The 22206-nt window shown below is 39.6% G+C and overlaps 1 protein-coding gene across 9 annotated transcripts in view; it reads left to right on the top strand.

Annotated features, from left to right (window-relative positions):
• The first annotated feature begins 11296 nt into the window (after window positions 1-11296).
• HNMT (histamine N-methyltransferase) overlaps window positions 11297-22206 on the top strand; it is a 54391-nt gene continuing 43481 nt past the window's right edge. For 8 of the 9 annotated variants that reach the window (XR_009599618.1, XR_009599613.1, XR_009599615.1 and 5 more), the window contains exons 1-2: window positions 11297-11445; window positions 20709-20761. Coding sequence is in view for 2 of the 9 variants with exons in the window: in XM_004004724.5 (XP_004004773.3) it covers window positions 11309-11445; window positions 20709-20761 (190 nt within the window). In the remaining 7 variants the exon portion in view is untranslated. Of the gene's footprint in view, window positions 11446-20334; window positions 20411-20708; window positions 20762-22206 lie in introns of all 9 variants that reach the window. The other variant, XR_009599619.1, reaches the window with a different exon arrangement.

The following is a 22206-nucleotide window of genomic DNA, read 5'->3' as shown; positions in this document are numbered from 1 at the left end:
GTGAACGTCGACATTCTAGGAATCAGCGAACTAAAATGGACTGGAATGGGTGAATTTAACTCAGATGACCATTATATCTACTACTGTGGGCAGGAATCCCTCAGAAGAAATGGAGTAGCCATCATGGTCAACAAAAGAGTCCAAAATGCAGTACTTGGATGCAATCTCAAAATGACAGAATGATCTCTGTTTGTCTCCAAGGCAAACCATTCAATATCACAGTTATCCAAGTCTGTGCCCCAACCAGTAACACTGAAGAAGCTGAAGTTGAACGGTTTCATGAAGACCTACAAGACCTTTTAGAACTAACACCCCAAAAAGATGTCCTTTTCATTATAGGGGACTGGAATGCAAAAGTAGGAAGTCAAGAAACACCTGGAGTAACAGGCAAATTTGGCCTTGAAATTTGTGGAATGAAGCAGGGCAAAGACTAATAGAGTTTTGCCAAGAAAATGCACTGGTCATAGCAAACACCCTCTTCCAACAACACAAGAGAAGACTCTACACATGGACATCACCAGATGGTCAACACCGAAATCAGATTGATTATATTCTATGCAGCCAAAGATGGAGAAGATCTACACAGTCAGCAAAAACAAGACTGGGACCTGACTGTGGCTCAGATCATGAACTCCTTATTGCCAAATTCAGAAAATTGAAGAAAGCCGGGAAAACCGCTAGACCATTCAGGTATGACCTAAATCAAATCCCTTATGATTATACAGTGGAAGTGAGAAATAGATTTAAGGGTCTAGATCTGATAGATAGAGTGCCTGATGAACTACGGAATGAGGTTTGTGACATTGTACAGGAGACAGGGATCAAGACCATCCCCATGGAAAAGAAATGCAAAAAGGCAAAATGGCTGTCTGGGGAGGCCTTACAAATAGCTGTGGAAAGAAGAGAGGCGAAAAGCAAAGGAGGAAAGGAAAGATATAAGCATCTGAATGCAGAGTTCCAAAGAATAGCGAGAAGAGATAAGAAAGCCTTCTTCAGCAATCAATGCAAAGAAATAGAGGAAAACAACAGAATGGGAAAGACTAGAGATCTCTTCAAGAAAATTAGAGATACCAAGGGAACATTTCATGCAAACATGGGCTCGATAAAGGACAGAAATGGTCTGGACCTAACAGAAGCAGAAGATATTAAGAAGAGGTGGCAAGAATACACAGAAGAACTGTACAAAAAGATCATCACAACCCAGATAATCATGATGATATGATCACTAATCTAGAGCCAGACATCTTGGAATGTGAAGTCAAGTGGGCCTTAGAAAGCATCACTACGAACAAAGCTAGTGGAGGTGATGGAATTCCAGTTGAGCTGTTTCAAATCCTGAAGGATGATGCTGTGAAAGTGCTACACTCAATATGCCAGCAAATTTGGAAAACTCAGCAGTGGCCACAGGACTGGAAAAGGTCAGTTTTCATTCCAATTCCAAAGAAAGGCAATGCCAAAGAATGCTCAAACTACTGCACAATTGCACTCATCTCATATGCTAGTAAAGTAATGCTCAAAATTCTCCAAGCCAGGCTTCAGCAATATGTGAACCGTGAACTTCCTGATGTTCAAGCTGGTTTTAGAAAAGGCAGAGGAACGAGAGATCAAATTGCCAACATCCACTGGATCATGGAAAAAGCAAGGGAGTTCCAGAAAACATCTATTTCTGCTTTATTGACTATGCCAAAGCCTTTGACTGTGTGGATCATAATAAACTGTGGAAAATTCTGAAAGAGATGGGAATGCCAGATCACCTGACCTGCCTCTTAAGAAATCTGTATGCAGGTCAGCAAGCAACAGTTAGAACTGGACATGGAACAACAGACTGGTTCCAAATAGGAAAAGGAGTACGTCAAGGCTGTATATTGTCACCCTGCTTATTTAACTTCTATGCAGAGTACATCATGAGAAACGCTTGGGCTGGAAGAAACACAAGCTGGAATCAAGATTGCCAGGAGAAATATCAATAACCTCAGATATGCAGATAACATCACCCTTATGGCAGAAAGCAAAGAGGAGCTAAAAAGCCTCTTGATGAAAGTGAAAGAGGAGAGCAAAAACTTTGGCTTAAAGCTCAACATTCAGAAAATGAAGATCATGGCATCCGGTCCCATCACTTCATGGGAAATAGATGGGGAAAAAGTAGAAACAGTGTCAGACTTTATTTTGGGGGCTCCAAAATCACTGCAGATGGTGATTTCAGCCATGAAATTAAATGATGCTTACTCCTTGGAAGAAAAGTTATGACCAACCTAGATAGTACATTCAAAAGCAGAGACATTACTTTGCCGACTAAGGTCCGTCTAGTCAAGGCTGTGGTTTTTCCAGTGGTCATGTATGGATGTGAGAGTTGGACTGTGAAGAAGGCTGAGCGCAGAAGAATTGATGCTTTTGAACTGTGGTGTTGGTGAAGACTCTTGAGAGTCCCTTGGACAGCAAGGAGATCCAACCAGTCCATTCTGAAGGAGATCAGCCCTGGGATTGCTTTGGAAGGAATGATGCTAAAGCTGAAGCTCCAGTACTTTGGCCACCTCATGCGAAGAGTTGACTCATTGGAAAAGACTCTGATGCTGGGAGGGTTGGGGTCAGGAGGAGAAGGGGATGACTGAGGATGTGATGGTTGGATGGCATCACGGACTCGATGGACATGAGTCTGAGTGAACTCCAGGAGATGGTGATGGACAGGGAGGCCTGGTGTGCTGTGATTCATGGAGTCTCAAAGAGTCGGACGTGACTGAGTGACTGAACTGAATTGAATTTTGGGACTCCTTGGGCAAGTGCATCCTTTTAGTCTCTGAATCATTCACAGCCAAGGTCTCAGTTAGAGGGATGTTTTAACCCAGAATATTCTTGAGCACGTGCCCCTGCATCAAATGCCATAGAAGTTTGCTTACCATGACTGCTCTCTTTATAAAAATTTCTCTTACATGAACCCTTAACCTTCACTAGATCCTTAATTCAACACGAGACCTAAAGCTTAGGGCCACTAAGTCAGTAACTGAGATGATCTGTATTACAGACTCAGGCAAACCATGTTGGATGAGTTTATTATTTTATGCTTTTCTTTCTTTCTTTTTTTTGGTCAATTATCCAGTTCCTGATAATTTACCAGGTTCTAAATACTTACCAACCTCTGTCTTTGCAAGGAGATCTAGACTTTTTCAGGTGACTTTTAAAATTGTTGGTTTATTAAATAGGAAATAAGTTATTGGACTATTTCTTCTTTGTCTTGTCTGATTATCACCCTTAAACATTTTGTACAAGCTTTATATCTCTAGAACATCACTCTTTACTCATCTACAGATTTTAATATTATTTGTCTGCACAAAAAACCCTCGTCTTGTTAAGTAATAATTTCCCAAATATTTCTTCTGCATTATTTTGTTTGGTTTGTTTCCGGATCTCTCTCTCTCTCTCTTTTTTTATTCCTATTACAATTAAAACGAAACCATATTAAAAAAGTGTGATTGAAACAACTGTGCCATTAAAACCAAGACATATGACATATCATCGCTTGTGTGAGCTTCAGCAATTTACATTCATAAAATATGGTCAACTCTTACCTAGTCCAAGTTCGGTCATTAACTGGGAGGTGTTGAGGCAAGGAATAGTTGCTCTTTTCAGAAAGTCGAGCATCTGAGAAGATGGCAGACTAGGGTCCTAGAGTGTCTTATCAGGGTCTGGGTGCTAGTTTCTTTTATAGAGCAGAGAAGAGGAGATGAGGAAGTAAAGTAAAAGCCTAGTGGAGGGGATGTATTAAATTCTTCTTTCCTGTAGCCTTTCACAGACAGGCAAGGTCAGAAAGCCTCCCTGTGAGCTGAACAAAGGGACTTTAACATTCAGGTAGAAGAGCAGGTTTCCCCAAGGTCATCATGTAGGCTTATAGCTATGCTGCTAAGTCACTTCAGTCATGTCTGACTCTGCGCAACCCCATAGACGGCAGCCCACCAGGCTGCCCCATCCTTGGGATTCTCCAGGCAAGAACACTGGAGTGGGTTGCTGTTTCCTTCTCCAATGGATGAAAGTGAAAAGTGAAACTGAAGTCACTGAGGTGTGTCCAACTCTCAGCGACCCCATGGACTGCAGCCTACCAGGCTCCTCCGTCCATGGAATTTTCCAGGCAAGAGTACTGGACTGGGGTGCCATTGCCTTCTCCGTATAGCTATAGACAGCATCTTTAGACAGCATCTTTTTACTGATTATACCAACAAAAGTAATGAAAAGTGAAAGTGAAAGTCACTCAGTGTCCAACTCTGCGACCCCATGGACTATGCAGTCCACAGAATTCTCCAGGCCAGAATACTGGAGTGGGTACCCGTTCCTTCTCCAGGAGATCTTCCCAACCCAGGGAACAAACCCAGGTCTCCCACATTGCAAGTAGATTCTTAACTAGCTGAGCAACAGGTAATGGAAAGCAAAGGTTAAAGTAAAAGAAACAGATCTAACAGGGAGTCAGATTTTGTGCTTACCTGTTTCACAATGACATCTTATATAAAGTCAAGGGCTGCCTATCCATAGACTATCTTTAGGTTATCAATTATTGGCAGTTTTGATACAGTGGCTCTACTAGCTATGAATCTACTTGTAGTTTCACAAGCCTACAATAATTTTTTTTAAGATGAAGACTAATCAGGACTTCAAGGAATATTAAAGATCATCTAGTTCACCTTCTTTCTCCAAATTTACATATAACACGGAAAGTAGGGGAGGAAGCTTACATCATTTATCCAGTGTTGTTTAGTTAGCAAGGGGTTAAGCTTGTATAGCACTGAGTCTCTTGCTTTTTGGCTTGTTTCTATACTCATGAGAAATTTAGCCAAACACCCTGCTGAAACTAAGATTCCTGATACCCATTATTTTTGCCTGAAAATGCCAGTCTGATTGAACTCTAAATTTTTACGTACTATGATTTCCTGATTTCAAACCTCCCTTCAAGACCACTGTTGGCAACTGACTTGCTAAACTCCAAAGAAACAAACACATCAAGTGAGCCAATCAATCTGTATAAAACATCTTCCTCCTCCTTTCTTGCCAAGAGAAAACAAAATGGAACTCTTCTAACTATTTGATTATGATAATTTAACAATATCACCATTGTCATATACATATATGCTAGGCTATGCAGCATATTACTAAGGATAGGATAGGAAGCCAGTCCAATAATAACAGTGCTCAGAAGACTATATATCAGGGTGAATGGAGAACCAAAGAATCCTATGCACAATAAAAATGGATCAAAATTAGAATTTTGCTGTTTATTTTTCTCTTTTGTTCATTTTCTGTTTTTTGGTATAGAAAATACAGACTAGTAAGAATAAACAAGGGAAATCATTTGCTTTTTGACCTAGCACAGAGAGTATTATATTAAGAGATAACTTAATATAAGACAGAACAATACAGAATTACTCCACTTTTTCTTTGTTCTAACTGTCTGTAACATGGAACATAATCTTCAAGTTGGAAAGGTACAAAAACAGTGAGAAGTAATATGACATAATTTTTAAAAAATGATACATGGAGTTCAACAACACAAATTTGGATCCAGACTCTTCTTTCATGAGTTATATGATCTCATACAACTTATTTGCTCTGAGTCTTGCTTGATGATATCAATAGTTCCATCCCCAGAGCGTAAAGAGAATTAAGTGAGATAATGCATAGAAGGCACTTTGACACAGAAACAGTCCAAGAAGTGGTAGGTAATAGGGGACAGAAGCCCAAAGTAGGTTAAAAACTATCTAAGAATTCTAAATTTAACAATCTGTCAAGGCCTTGGAGAATCGGATCCCAATGTACTGAAATAATTTCTAACAGCAATAATGATGCTATTGCTACCAGTCTTTGAGAAGTCATGGCAAATGACAGATGTGCTAAACTGCTTGCCCAAATTTTCAAAAAAGAGGGGGAAAGAGGATTCTCAAAACTTAGTAATTCCAACCAGCAACTAGATGTTTTAATCTCCACGACATTCCAGATGAGTTACGGATTATGAAATGGATATTCTAAATGCAATTTTAAAAGGAAGTTGTGATTGCTAAAGCCGGCATTTAGTCAAGTGCAAGTCATGCTGACAGCAACAAGGTTTCCTCTTTTTTTCTTGGAGGGGCTAAATGCCTAATCAGAGAAATGCCACAATGTATCTGCATTTCAACAGGGTATGTGACAAAGGTTTCAGAAACCTGTAATATACACTTATTAATATCCAGAGGGAGCTACTAAAATACAGTACTCTCTAGATTATTTGCATTGTGCCTTTCCCACCCCCCTCCCCCATCTGCAGAGCAGCTGAAAGAAACTAGGTTAGGCAGAACATTGTAGAGAAACACAAATCTAGTCTAAGCCTGGACAGTGACACTCTGCATGGGTCAGGTAGTCTTTGAGATACTGTTTATCTCCAAACACCATTTTTTAAAGAAATTCTGAGAAACTAGAGTATGTCCAAAGAGGAGACCAGCATAATACATTATATAAAGCTATATATTTTAAAAAATGCAATACATTCTAAAGAAAATAATTAGGATGTGTTATGGACTCAATAACACTTATTAAAGCTCAACATTCAGAAAACTAAGATCATGGCATCTAGTCCCATCACTTCATGGGAAATAGATGAGGAAAGAGTGGAAACAGTGTCAGACTTTATTTTGGGGGGGCTCCAAAATCACTGCAGATGGTGACTGCAGCCATGAAATTAAAAGACGCTTACTCCTTGGAAGAAAATTTATGACCAACCTAGATAGCATATTCAAAAGCAGACACATTACTTTGCCAACAAAGGTCCATCTAGTCAAGGCTATGGTTTTTCCAGTGGTTATGTATGGATGTGAGAGTTGGACTGTGAACAAAGCTGAGCGCTGAAGAATTGATACTTTTGAACTGTGGTGTTGGAGAAGACTCTTGAGAGTCCCTTGGACTGCAAGGAGACCCAATCAGTCCATTCTAACGGAAATCAGTCCTGGGTGTTCATTGGAAGGACTGATGCTAAAGCTGAAATTCCAATACTTTGGCCACCTGATGTGAAGAGTTGACTCATTGGAAAAGACTCTGATTCTGGGAGGGATTGGGGGCAGGAGGAGAAGCAGATGACAGAGGACGAGATGGCTGGATGGCATCACTGACTCGATGGACGTGAGTCTGAGTGAACTCCAGGAGTTGGTGATGGACAGAGAGGCCTGGTGTGCTGTGATTCATAGGGTTGCAAAGAGTTGGACACGACTGAGTGACTGGACTGAACTGATGGACTCAATATTTGTGTATTTTCCCCACCCAAACCATACACTGAAATCTTAATCCTTAATATAATTGTACTTGGATGTGGGGGGTTCTTTGGAAGGTGTTAGGTCGTGAGAGTAGAATCCTCACAAATGGGATTCATACTCTTAGAGAAATTTCAGACAGCTTGTTTATTCCTTCTTATGGATAAAGATGTAACAAGAAGATGGCTGTTTAAGAACTAGGAAATGAGTCCTCACCTTACATGTATCTGCTAGGTCTTGATCTTGTACTTTCCAGTCCCTATTTCATGAGAAATAGGGGCTTCCTTGGCAGCCTAGTGGTTATGAATCTGCCTTGCAATGCAGGGGACATGGGTTTGATCCCTGGTTGGGGGACCTAAGATTCCACATGCTGTGGGGCAGCTAAGCCCTTGAGCCACAACCATTAAGCCCAAGAGCTACAACAGAGAGAAAACTATGAACTACAATGAAAGACCCCAGGTGCCAACTAAGACTCAACGTAGCCAAAAATAAATATTTTTAAAATGAATAATGGGAAATAAATGCTGTTGTTTAAGTCACTCATTCTGTAGTATTTTTGTTAGAGCAGTCCAAATGGGCTAAGAATCACTATGGAAGAGACACCTTTGGGAATAGGGCTATTCCATCAGTCAATTACAAAATTTTTAATGAGTTAGTTATATGGACAAGGAATTAGAATCATTCTGTTTAAACAACCAGAGATAAGAGTGTTATGTAGAAATTATAGGGAGGCAATGTGTGCAGATTTTGGCTGAATATAAAGACTTGTGAGAGCACTGGTCTTGGGATTTGACAGACTGGAGTTACACGCCTAGCCTACAACACCCTAGATACACTGAGCAAAGGACCCAACCCCTCAGAATCTGTTTTTTTATCTGTCAGGTAGGAACATTCACAGAAGGACTACAAAGTAAAAATCCTATACTGAATTTGAAAAAATTCACATAGTTCCTGGCACATGAACAGTCAATAAATGGAACTCTGATTGTGTTAATAACAGTTAGTGTTGTCCAACAAGAAAAAGGTTGAAGAACCTCTGATTATGGAAAGCATCTTCAGAGTGAAAATGATCAAGCACATTTTTAATCATTTAAAACAACTGAAAGCCTACTGTGAGCAGCACATGTCAGAGTAGCTGTGACACAGTTTCTATCTCTCTGAACTAGCAATCACATGGGGACCAGCCAGGGAAGTGAGGCAAATACATTAATAAACCACGACACAAAGACAAATGCTATCAAAGTTACAAGAGGCTCAGAAATTGAGTACATGAGTGCTAATCCTTTGGAGGGAAATATGGAAGGCTTAGTGAAAGTGGTAGCTTAAGGAGAATGGGGAAAATTTTCATGGGTGGGGCAACAGAAGAAGCAGCACTTTATATACAGGGAGGATCTCTTGTGAAGAGAGGTCCAGGCAGGCAGACACAGGGACAGATTCAGATAAGCAGCAGGGTTTGCAGGGATCCAGTGGCAAGTCTCAAGAAAACTGAAACATAAATCTAAATGATGTGGAGGTGGGGGTAGGTCACAGGATGAGTCTTGGACTTGGAGATCAGTGAGGAGATGGACAGTGGATATCTGGGGAGAGGAGTGACTTTATCAACACTGTTTCAAAACCTGAATCTGGCAGTGACAATAAACTTGGCTAGGATCTGTGTGACTCCCAGCGCAAGAAAGCCAGTAAGAAAACATGTGTATACCTGTGGCAGATTCATGTTGATGTATGGCAAAACCAATACAATATTGTAAAGTAATTAATCTCAAATTACAATAAATAAATTTATATATATATATATAAAGAAAAATAGCACAATAGGTTAAAAAAAGTGTGTGTGTGGGGGGGAATCTCAAACATCATGGAAGCAAGGAGAATGGAGAAGAAATCCTTAGTGAGTCACATATGGAAAGCAGGTTGTTGGGAAAGATCTGACAGTAAGTTAGACGGTGATGGGCTCAAGTGAAGTTTAAGTTAAAGGTAGTCTTCAGTAGGAAGATCAAGACTAAGGTTAATTTTTCTCAGCAGAATAGCTCATAGGAAACCATTACTAAATATTTGTTCAGTAGATGAATTACATGAATGAATGATCTGGATTGAGGTCTAAATAGAAGAGTGGAAAATGATAATAGATGAATTAAAGCTGTGGGAGTCAGTATGAAGAGGGTGAGGCTGGCTGCATAGAGATGGGAGTTAAGCAGTTACACATATGGAGGGAGGCCTAGGAGCTAGATTAAGGGTCTGCTTACCGATGCAGGAGATGTAGGAGACAGGGGTTCATTCCCTGGGTGGGGAAGAGCCCCTGGAGGAGGAAACGGCAATCTAATACTCCTGTATTTTTGCCTGGAAAATTCCATCGACAGAGAAGCCTGGTGGGTACAGCTCACGGTGTCACAAAGAGTCAGACATGACTGAGTAGCTGAGCACAAGCACACAAGGACAACCAGAGCCCAAGGATCAAATCCTGGCCAGCACCTGATTCTGTGCAGCCCACGAGCTAAGAATAACTTGTGCATTGTTAAATGATCAGAAAAACATCTGAAGAAAAGAAATATTTGGTGACAAGGGAAAATAAATATTAAACTCAATTTTCAGTGTCCATAAATAAAATAACTGCTTTTTGGTTGTCTTATTATTGCAGAAAGGACCAGCCTGCTCCTTAAGCTGTATTAACATGCTAAAAGGACTTTATAAATATTATCTATATAAATCTCACTACAACCTATGAAACATAACTCATTCCCATTTTACCTATGAGCAAACTGAAGCTTATATTTCAGTAAAGTTCCCACAGTTCATTCCAGACTTCCCATTCCCCTTGGATAAAAGCCCTGGCTCGAAGTAGTGAGACCATGAGGTGCTTATAAAAGAGGGTTGAGGAGTGTGCTGAATGCTTACAGGGCAGCTTTGGAACAGAATCAGAAGAGGAGAATGGTTTAGGCAGACACATTTCTAAGACTGGTATATGAATTAATTTAATTCTCATAACTGCTCTGTGATTTGGATCGTATTATTATTAATATCCCATGTTGGTATAGGGGTGGCCTTCTTAAAGACCATTTCCTAGATAAAAGGCTCAAACACTTTGAGTCTTTTCACAGGGGACATCACATGGCCTCCAAAGATTCATCCAGCCCTAAAAGTCTAGAATCCCTTGTTCATAAGTACTTAGGAAAGGCTTCCAATGGGTTGAAGGGTTCCAGTGCCCCACCTTCTTCACCTGCGACTGGGCTCTCATACTCCTCATTCCCTCCTCCACCCTCATCTCCTAAACAGGCTTCTCAGACCTTTCAGTTAATTTGAGGTTGGCCGAAACATTCACTTAGGGTTTTGGTATAACATTTTATGGAAAAACCTGAATGACCTTTATGGCCAACCCAAAAGCTCCGTTCCTGAATCACAACAAACTAACGAGCACCTGAAGAAGTGCGGCAGAGTTTCAAGTTTAAATGTGCTGGGGTGTGAAGGCAGGAAACTCTCCTACAGAAAGCCTGGAGGCAGATGACAATCGTTTGTCACAGATTCAGCAGCTGTCTCTAGAAGAGAAGGAAAGCCTTGAACTGGCCTGTTTCTTCTGTCAGTGTGGTTACTGCTTTGGTGGCCACTTTCCCACAGGGAACTTATGGGAGGCAGCTGCTGCCAAAACAGGAAGTGATCTGAATGTTGTCTGCTTTTACAACATTCTGAGCTTGAGTTGTCAAGCAAGTTTCAGCAGTGGATTTACTGCTCTCTGTTACCACCTCCTTTTCTTCTAAGATAACTGCGGCCTAAAATAAATAAATTTCTATTTTAAAAAATTTTAAAAAAAGATAACTGTGGCCCGGTGAAGTCTCAGGGGCACAGTCCTGTGCAAATACTGACTTAGTATCAGCTTTTGCACACCCAGCCTTGCCAGCACTTTCAGTTCAAAGCAAGACTGTCGTCGGGTTTGTGTGTTGTTTTTTTTTTTTTCTTCCTGGATAGAACCCAGTGGGGAGTGAGGAGAGAAAGAAGGAACTAGGAAGGGAAAGGAAGGAAGTTAAACGCCCCTTCCCTCCCTGTCTCTCAGAAAACCAAAAATGGCATCTTCCATGAGGAGCCTGTTTACTGACCACAGCAGATACGTTGAGTCTTTCCGGAGGTTTCTCAGCAATTCCACGGAGCACCAGTGTATGCAGGAATTCATGGACAAGAAGCTGCCGGGCATGATAGCAAGGTAACAGCAACAGAAAACAGGCCGTCTTTTGTGCAAGGGACAAGCCTGGGCGCGCTCTGTGCAGTGATAGATGGGTCATGCGCGCAGCAGGCTGGGCTGCGGGATAAGGGGAACTGATAGCAGCTCGGCTTGTCCCCGAGCGGCCCTGCACCCCGTCTGCCGCGTTTCAGTTAGCCGATCACTAGAAACATTCAAAAGCTCTGATTTGTGCGGATTTCAAGCTGCTCGGAGATAAGCGTTAACCCTTTGAAGGCACAAATTCACGTTCCTTTGGGAAAAGATAAGATCCAAATCTTTCAGATGAGATTTTTCGGCCCTCCTCCAAATTTTATGTTTCAAAAAATCCCAGAGTCTAGTGTTCTTTGAATTAGAATCAAATAATTACCAAATACTGTTTACCCCTGGGGATTGAGTGGATGCCTCTCAATTCTAACACCCCTTTCAATTCATTTTCCTTATCCATTATCATAGTTACCACTCTCCAAAAGAAAAATTGTCTTTTTACTTTCAAGTTAATATTAACAATGTGGCCCTACCAAAGCAGTTTTCCATTATCAATGAAACTCACTAGTTCTTATCCTTCTGGCAGACTGCTTTTTTTTTTTTTTTTTGGTGATTAATGTGTTCAATTTGTGCCAGAGCTGATAAGCATTATGAGAGTAACAGATTCCACATGGTAAAGATAATCAAATCACCTATCTGGGGGCGGATTGCTGTAACCTGACTCTGCTTCAGGAAATAATGATGGAAAACTGGGAAAAATGACTGTGGATCCAATTTGCAACAGCAAAAAATAAAACCCAACAACAACAACAACTGATATTTTAGTCTTTCTGCTGGATTTTTCTGTTATAGGCCTGAAATTCTTTCACCAGGGCAGTTAAATCTGCCTGACTAGAAAATACATTGTTGGGTGTATAATATGTGGAATTTTGTTCCCTTTTCTATCTTTTATTTGTCATGGTTCAGTTTTCTTTTTTTTTTAAACTGAGTGTTATATTTTAAAAAATAATAGGATAATAGGACTTCCCAGGTGGCGCCATGGTAAAAAATCCACCTGCCAATGCAGGAGATGCGGAAGACGCAGGCTTGATCCCTGTGTGGGGAAGATCCCCTAGAAGAGGAAATGGCTACCAACTCCAGTATTCTGGAAAAATTCCATGGACAGAGCAGCCTGGTGGGCTACAGTCCACGGAATTGTAAAATGTTGGGCATGACTGAGTGACTGAGCATACATACAATAGGAAAATAAAGCAAAAATCAAAGCAGACAGCAAATAAACAATTTTTAATCCAAAAACAAATTATAGTTTCTTTGGGTCTTTTTGCTCATTTCCAAAATTAAAGGTAATGAGTTGATTTCTGAGTTCTTTTGCAGTACTAAGCATCTGTGTTCTAGTCTGTGGTTATGCAGATCCTTAACTAAGTTTGCCTTATAGTGGTAATATCCAATTAGAAATCATCTGAATCATTTTAAAGTAATTTTTTTCTGAAGGTGATGTGAAATGAAATTTAGCTAAAGGACTTTCAAAACTGCTACTTAAAGTTGTTTATCAGTTATCAATAGGCAATATGTCTGCTTAATTTTTCAATTTTATTAAAGCAAGATGTGCTCATATTTTAAAAAGTCAAATGATTCTGAAAAGTTTACAGTAACAACAACAACAAAAATAGTGGTTTCCTGCCCTAACCACTCCCATTCCTGATTGATGCTCTCTATAGAGACAATGATTTTCAACATTGTGAAATTATTTAGTTATTTTTTATAGAATTTTCTTTCCTGATTCTAAATAACATGTTATTCTCTTCCTTAATTTTGATGTATTAAAAGTGCTAAATAAACATGCACATCTCTCTCCCCACCATGTCAATACAATATATATATGTACATATATAGCATGTATATATATGTGTGTGTATTTATACGTGCATGTATACCTTACATATGCCTAAATTTTTATTAGTTTATATCATATCATTTTGTCTGTACATATTATTCATAACTGAACAATGCATTTATACTATCATTACATTTCATTTCATGTATAACTTTTTGTTTTTCCTAGTTACCTATTGATTTTAGTTTATATTCTTAGTTTTCTATGTACCTATCACTATTTATACCCCAAACAGAAATATTAATCTCTCAACATATTCCAACAGATCAAGTAATCTGTTAATTTTTCCTCATGGGAACATTGTTTCTGGACTTTTCTGTTCTTTTTTTTCCAGTTTGGCTTGATTTGCTTTTGGCCTGATAAGGGAATTTATTCACCTTATAGAAATTCTCTTCTCCTCTCTCCAGTGCTAAATTCTCTAACTCTGGATTCCATGCTGTGTTTTCCTTGGTTTCTTTAATCTCTTAACCCCATGCTAATCCTTTAAGGGCTTTCTAAGAAAGAGTGCGTGGGAAGTAAATTTTTTGAGACTTTGCATGTTTAAAAATGCCTTCTCTCCGCTCGTCTTTGTTAGAGTTAGATAGTTAGGGTATAAAACTCTGCACTGAAAATGATTTTATACCAGAAATTTAAAGATGTTTCTCCATGGTCTTATAACCACTAGAGGGCTTCCCTCATAGCTTAGTTGGTAAAGAATCTGCCTGCAATGCAGGAGACCAGTTTTGATTCCTGGGTTGGGAAGATCCTCTGGAAAAAGAAATGGCAATCCAATTCAGTATTCTAGCCTGGAAAATCCCATGGACAAAGGAGCCTGGCAGGCTACAGTCCATGGGATTGCAAAAATCAGACACGACTTAGCGACTAAACCACCGCCATAGCCACTAAAGTTACCTCTGAGACACCTAATACCATTCAAATTCTTCATCTTTAGCTTGTGACCTTTTGCTACTGTGTTTTGTTTTTGGTTCTTTTTTAGGATCTTCTCTTATATCTAATATTCTGAAATTTTAAGATAATACTTTATGGTATAGGTGTCTTTCACCCATTTTTGTGGGTAGTCCCTGGGCCATTTCAATTAAGATTCAGATCCTTCAGTTCAGGGAAGTTTTGGTATTATTTAATCATTCCTCCCCTCTTTTTTTGTCTTTCTGGAACTTTTATTCATCAAACAGAGGACCTCCTAAATCAATTCTCTAATTTTCTTCTGTTTCCAATTGCTCCCAATTTTATCTTTTAGCCCTCTATTGTTCAGTATTGTGTTTTTAATTTCCAAGAATATTCCTTTTTTATAGTATCCTGTTCATCTTTCATAGATAGTCTACCTTCCTTTATCTGTTATAAAATTGTCCTCTGCTTTCTGCATGTTTCTTCTGAATTCACCTTTTCTGTTTCTTCTGGTCTCTCTGTCATTGCTTTCCTGTTAGCTCAGTCAGTAAAGGATCAGTCTGCAATGCTTGAGACCACCTGCAAAGCAGGAGACCTGGTTCAATCCCTCTGTTGAGAAGATCCCATGGATAAGGAAATGGCAACTCACTCCAGTATTCTTGGTTGGGAAATCTCATGGACAGAGGAGTCTTGCAGGCTATAGTCCATGGGGTTGTAATGAGTTGGACATGACTTAATGACTAAACCACCACCACCACCATGTTAGGGGAGCTCCCCAACTACCTGATAGGCCTTGGTTGTCCATCCAGTTAAATAATGAGGCACTAAAAATTGGTTCCAATCCTCTTTGTGTATGTACTGAAATAGTCTGTTGAGCAGCTGACTTGTTGTAGTAATTAGATGTGGACTTAGCTCTTGATGGAGGATTCTCAGGTACCAATATAGATAAGTTTATTGGTGAGATGGGTTATTTCCTCAGGGAAGAATTATTCAATCTCCTGTCTGGGGGTAGAGAGCAGAGTGGAGAGGGCTATAGTATATAGCTATAAATAGTAGCTTATTGTTGTCATCATGAGTAGATCATAAGAAATGCTGGGCTGAAAGAAGCACAAGCTGGAATCAAGATTGCTGGGAGAAATATCAATAACCTCAGATATGCAGATGACACTACCCTTATGGCAGAAAGTGAAGAAGAACTAAAAAGCCTCTTGATGAAAGTGAAAGTGGAGAGTAAAAAAGCTGGCTTAAAGCTCAGCATTCAGAAAACGAAGATCATGGCATCTGGTCGCATCACTTCATGGGAAATAGATGGGGAAACAGTGGAAACAGTGTCAGACTTTATTTTGGGGGGGCTCCAAAATCACTGCAGATGGTGACTGCAGCCATGAAATTAAAAGATGCTTACTCCATGGAAGGAAAGTATGACCAACCTAGATAGCATGTTGAAAAGCAGAGACATTACTTTGCCAACAAACGTCCATCTAGTCAAGGCTATGGTGTTTCCAGTAGTCATGTATGGATGTGAGAGTTGGACTGTGAAGAAAGCTGAGCGCTGAAGAATTGATGCTTTTGAACTGTGGTGTTGGAGAAGAGTCTTGAGAGTCTCTTGGACTGCAAGGAGACCCAACCAGTCCATTCTGAAGATCAGCCCTGAGATTTCTTTGGAAGGACTGATGCTAAAGCTGAAGCTCCGGTACTTTGGCCACCTGATGTGAAGAGTTGACTCATTGGAAAAGACTCTGATGCTGGGAGGGACTGGGGCCAGGAGAAGGGGATGACAGGGCATGAGATGGCTGGATGGCATCACTGACTCAATGGACATGAGTTTGAGTGAACTCTGGGAGTTGGTGATGGACAGGGAGGCCTGGGGTGCTGCAGTTCATGGGGTTACAAAGAGTCAGACATGACTGAGTGACTGAACTGAACTGAACTGATTGTTGTCACATGTAATGCATTTAGACCCTTGCCTGGAAAATAGCAACTTTTCAATAATTCTTAGGTATCATCATACTATATGAAATGGAATAACAGTATTGTCTAACTCACAGAGGTGTTGTAAGAATTCAAAGGGTTAATTCATTACAGATGGCCAATGAAAAGTGTGAGAGTGTTAGTTGCTCAGTCTTGTCTGACTCTTTGCACCCCCATGCACTGTAGCCCACTAGGCTCCTCTGTCTATGGAATTCTCCAGGCAAGAAAACTGAAGTGGGTTGCCATTTCCTTTTCCAGAGGATTCTCCAACCCAGGGATCGAACCTGGTCTCCCACACTGCAGGCAGATTCTTAACCTTCTGAGTTACTAGAGACGGCCAATCAGTTCAGTTCAGTTCAGTTGCTCAGTCATGTCTGAATCTTTGGAACCCCATGGACTGCAGCATGCCAGGCCTCCCTGTCCATCACCAACTCCCAAAGTTTACTCAAACTCATGTCCATTGAGTCAGTGATGTCATCCAGCCATCTCATCCTCTGATCCCCCTCTCCTCCCACCTTCAATCTTTCCCAGCATCAGGGTCTTTTCAAATAACTCAGTTCTTCGCATCAGGTGGCCAGTGTTGGAGTTTCAGCTTCAGCATCAATCCTTCCAATGAATATCCATGACTGATTTCCTTTAGGATGGACTGGTTGGATCTCCTCGCAGTACAAGGGACTCTCAAGAGTTTTCTCCAACACCACAGTTCAAAAGCATCAATTCTTCAGTGCTCAGCTTTTTTTATTGTCCAACTCTCATATCCATATACAACTGCTGGAAAAACCATAGCTTTGACTAGATGGACCTTGTTGGCAAAGTAATGTCTCTGCTTTTTAATAAGCTGTCCAGGTTTGTCATAGCTTTTCTTCCAAGGAGCAAGTGTCTTTTAATTTCATGGCTGCAGTCACCATCTGCAGTGATTTTGGAGCCCAAAAATATAAAGTCTGTCAGTGTTTCCATTGTTTTCCCATCTATTTGCCATGAAGTGATGGGACCAGATGCCATGACTTTAGTTTTCTGAATGCTGAATTTTAAGCCAACTTTTTCACTCTCCTCTTTTACTTCCATCAAGAGGCTCTTTGGTTCTTCACTTTCTGCCATAACAGTGGTATCATCTGCATATCTGAGGTTATTGATATTTCTCCCAGCAATCTTGATTCCAGCTTGTGCTTCATCCAGTCCAACATTTCTCATGATGTACTCTGCCTATAAGTCAAATAAGCAGGGTGACAATATATAGCCTTGACATACTCCTTTCCCAATTTGGAACTAGTCTGTAGTTCCATGTCCAGTTCTAACTGTTGCCTCTTGACCTGCATACAGATTTCCCCACGAAGTCTGAGACAGAACTTTGGGTGTCTTCTGAGGTGGTATGGGTCAGCAGAGGACTGCTATAGGGGCAGGGGTTTTGGGTGCAGTAGACCTGGGTTTGGCATAAGCCCTATTGGAGGAGGTCACCATTAACCCATCATAGAGCCACTAGAACTTACATAGGAGTGGGGAAACAGACTCTGCAAGGGCAAAAACAAAACCTTGTGTGTACTAGGACCCAGGAGAAAGGAGCAGTGACCCCACAAGAGATGGCCAATAGACGCAAGTTATAATGCCCAACATTATTAATTCTTAGAGATATACAAATCAAAACTAAAATAACGAACCACCTCACACTGATCAGAATGGCCATCACTAAAAAGTCAACAAATAACAATTGCTGGAGAAGATGTAGAGAAAAGAAAATCCTGCTACACTGTTGGTAGGAATGTAGGCTTGTGCCCCCACTATAGAAAATAGTGTGGAGGTTCCTCAGAAAGCTAGAAACAGAATTGCCATATAATTCCAGCAATCCCACCCCTGGGCATATATCCAGACAAAACCATAATTCGAAATGATACGTGCACTTCTATGTTCAGAGAAGCACTTGTCACAATAGCCAAGACATGGAAACAACCTAAATGTCCATCAACAGATGAATGACTAAAGAAGATGTGGTGTATACACACAGTGGAATACTACTCAGCCATAAAAATGAACCAAATAATGCCATTTGTAGTAGCATGGATACAACTAGAGATTATAAGTGAAGTGAATCCGAAAAAGAAAGACAAATACCATATGAGATCTCTTATATGTGGCATTTAAAAAATGGCACAAGTGAATCTATCTATGAAACAGAAACAGAATCCTGGCCATAGAGAACAGACTGTGGTTGCCAAGGGGGAAGGGATTTGGGGAGGGTGGAGCAGAAGGTTGGGGTTAGCAGATGTAAGCTTTCATATACAGAATTCATAAACCACACGGTCATATAATGCAGAGAACTATATTTGATATTCTGTGATAAACAGTAATGGAAAGGAATATAAAAAAGAATGCACGTATCAATGTATAATTGAATCACTTTGCTCTCACACAATGTTGTAAACCAACTGTATTTCAATAATAAAAATTTAGAAAAACGATTCATGTAAATTACGTAGCTGTGCTTAAAACAATAATAAGTTGGGTACTTGTCATGTGCAGACACATTTCTAAAGGATTCACATAAATTATGTCACTTAATCCTCACAAGTCTTTCAAAAAGCAGATACTATAATTATAACCCTATATGGTAGGAGGTATTATTATACTATTTCTTAGTAATAAAGGTACAGAGAATAATTCATTCAAGGTAACATATTAGTAAGCTACGATTTCAACCTATGTGCCTAGGTGCTCTGCTCTGTAACCTCACTATTCTATCCACAGATAGAAGCATCTTCAAGAATTAATCAAGTGCACAGACAGGGATGGGTATATTAAGACTTGTGATCATGAGTTGGAAGATAATTAGAACTGAGGAAGGCAACTCATTCACAGATGTTCTTGACTCTATGCTTTCTAGTATTTTTAAGAACCCTGGTTGAATCTGTGTTCTTCCTGTCTCTCTGGCAGGCTCCGGACTTTAGCCAAAAACCTAGCTTGTTTAGCATCCTAAAACACAAACAAGCACCATTCTTTCAGTTCACGTTTCCCCTCCAGTCTCCTCTTTTTCCTTTTCACTCTTTCATCCTTTTTCAAAAATCTCTATATCTTCTTTCTCTTTACCAATTTCACTTTTAATCCCACTGCCATCTGACTCCAGCTCTCAACTTCCTTTAAAGCTGCTGTTATCAGATATTCATATTGCCAAATTCAATGAAGAGTTGTCTTCTTTTTTATTATTTAGTTGTACACTCTTATGCCTCTGACACTATCATTGGCTTTTTTCCTTCTCTAATTCTCCGATCACCTCTCTGAGCTTTCCTGTTTCCCTCTGTGTCTTCTTTGTGTGTTCTCCCATTATCCCATTACTTTTAAAACCTGGTACTGTGTCATGATACCACTATTATTCTCTTTGCAATATTCTTGCGAGATAGACTCTGTTCTCTTAGTTTTGACCATTGCTCTATGATAATTCTCCAGAATACATCATTGATCCAAATCTCTCTTCTACCCAACTTCAGTATTGCATATTCAAATATCTGCTGAATTCAGATTTATCAAAACCCTAAAAACATAAAACAAACAAAAAACTGACAAAACACATAAACGTCATAAAATTACATCCCCCAGCTTCTTTTTCAATACCTGGTCATCCAAACTGGAAACATGTGGCAGTCACTGTGCATCTCCTACTTTTTTCTGACCCATTATTTTAAAAAAAATTTTTTTTTTCATCAATCTAAGGAAAGTCCTACTATCACATCCCAGTCCATCAAGTCTACTCTATTCCTATACAGAGTCATAAACTTGTCTTTTATTATCTCAAAATTCAACTTGAGAGAAAAGTAGTATTTTACTCATGTTTATATATCAGTGCCTAGGACAGGCACATAATAAATGTTTAATTAACATCTGTTTATTGAAAGGAAGTTAGCAAGAGGAAGGAAAGAAGGCAACTATCATAGAGATAGTACGAATCACCTTAGCTTTTCTCCCATCTACAATGAAAGAAGTGTGTGTCACTTAGTCATGTCTAACTCTTTGGAACCCCATGGATGGTAGATCACCCGGCTCCTCTGTCCATGGAGTTCTCCAGGCAAGAATATTGGAGTGGGTAGCTGTTCCCTTCTCCAGGAGATCTTCCCAACCCAGGGATTGAACCTAGGTCTCTTGCATTGCAGGTGGAGTCTTTATCATCTGAGCCACGAGGGAAGCCCATTTACAGTGAATGGCTTATTATAATGACCAGACTCAAAGGTCACTTTTTTTGCTTTTATTCTCTGAACAGTCCTTAAACAAATGTTATTTCCTACCTCTGAGATGTCTATAGTGCTATTTCTAAAAGTCTCCCAGTTTAAGACTGTTAATGAGTGGAATCTTTACTTCCAAGGATTTGTAAAGACAGCAATATAACCACTGAAATGATCAATACCTTTCATATTGGCCTAATTTTTGTTCACTGTAATTTTCATCTGTTCTCTTCAACTAGACCTGATAATCAGATTTTATAAACTTCCTGGCACATTTTTCTTAAACTATATAATTTTTTTTTCAGGATTGGAGACACAAAATCTGAAATTAAGATTCTAAGCATTGGCGGTGGTGCAGGTATGAACAATGCATTTTAAAATGTGTATTTCACTCCAGACATCATGAACTTCCCTCATAGCTTAGTCGGTAAAGAATCTGCCTGCAAATGCAGGAGACCTGAGTTCGATTCCTGGGTTGGGAAGATCCCCTGGAGAAGTAAACGGCAAACCACTCCAGTATTCTTGCCTAGGTAGCTGGTTACAGTCCATGGGTTCGCAAGAGTCGGACATGACTTAGTGACTAAACCACCAGACATCATGCTGCTTGATGGCAATTTTGTTTGTTCTTTAGAAAAGTCATTTTCCTTCACTTTTGGAAGAGATTAGTTTATTAAAACTAGTAAGCGCCATATCACTTCAACTAAGATTAATGTCCCCATATATTTATTGGGTCTAGGACATCAGATTTCATTATTATCTGTAATAGGGATAAGTATGATTTTATTTTTTTAAACATATAAAAAGCATGGAAAAACAGAATAATTTTGAAGATGACATTGAATCAGATGATTTAACTGTTCATAGTAAAGGAAAATTTCAAAAGACATTCCTTAAGTTTGTGCCGCTTTAACAAGATCAATAGACGGTTTAGTGGTTTGCGAACTATTGCTGGTGCATGAGGAGATAAGCATACCCTGGAATGTAAATCAATACACAGCTCCTTTCATTGAGAAAGCATCACTATGGAGAAAAGTATGCTTCATGACATAGTGAATTTACCCTCTTGTGGCCCCAGTCTTTGAGTTGCCGTGGCCTAAGCCATTCCTTTCCTCTGACTCAGGTTCACAGCTGCCCTCTAAGCATTCAGCACATTCCGCAACTCCCTTTCATAAACAGTTCATGGTCTCACTACTTAGAACCAGTGCTTTTATCCAAAGGGAAATGGGAGGTCTGGATAGGCAGATTAATGAGGGTGTAGTTTCTAACTCTGCCACTAATGAACTGTGTCAACCTGGCTAAAACATAAGCTTCAGTTTGCCCATCAGTAAAATGGGGGCAACGAATTATATCTCATAGGTTGTAGTGAGATTTATACAGATAAGTTTATAAACTGCTTTTATAAGGTGCAGGTAGGTCCTTTCTACAAAATAAGAAAATTTATCTCCAGACTTTGCCACATATCAAACTCCTGAGTAGTGTTTGATTTAAATTGCTAGTCGTCTGAAAGTCTGAGTTAATATAATGATAACACATATAGTATATATAATAATATATATTAACATAATATATAGTCATATTATTTATTTTATATAATGTACTCATATATAATAATATAGAGTCATATATATTATTTATGTGTTGAGATCCTTATTATTGTTTTATTTTAAAACAATCATGGAGTGATGGTTAGTAAAGGTTACCACTTGGTAACAAGTGAACACTGCATTGCCACTTGTCACACAGTGTTAAATAGTGGTTTCTTGAGTCTCTTAAGTGTAATTGTTCTAATCCTACATGAGTGAG

This window comes from Ovis aries, chromosome 2 (assembly GCF_016772045.2).
Source record: "Ovis aries strain OAR_USU_Benz2616 breed Rambouillet chromosome 2, ARS-UI_Ramb_v3.0, whole genome shotgun sequence".
NCBI lineage: Eukaryota > Metazoa > Chordata > Mammalia > Artiodactyla > Bovidae > Ovis > Ovis aries.
This window is presented reverse-complemented; position numbering and strand designations above follow the sequence as displayed.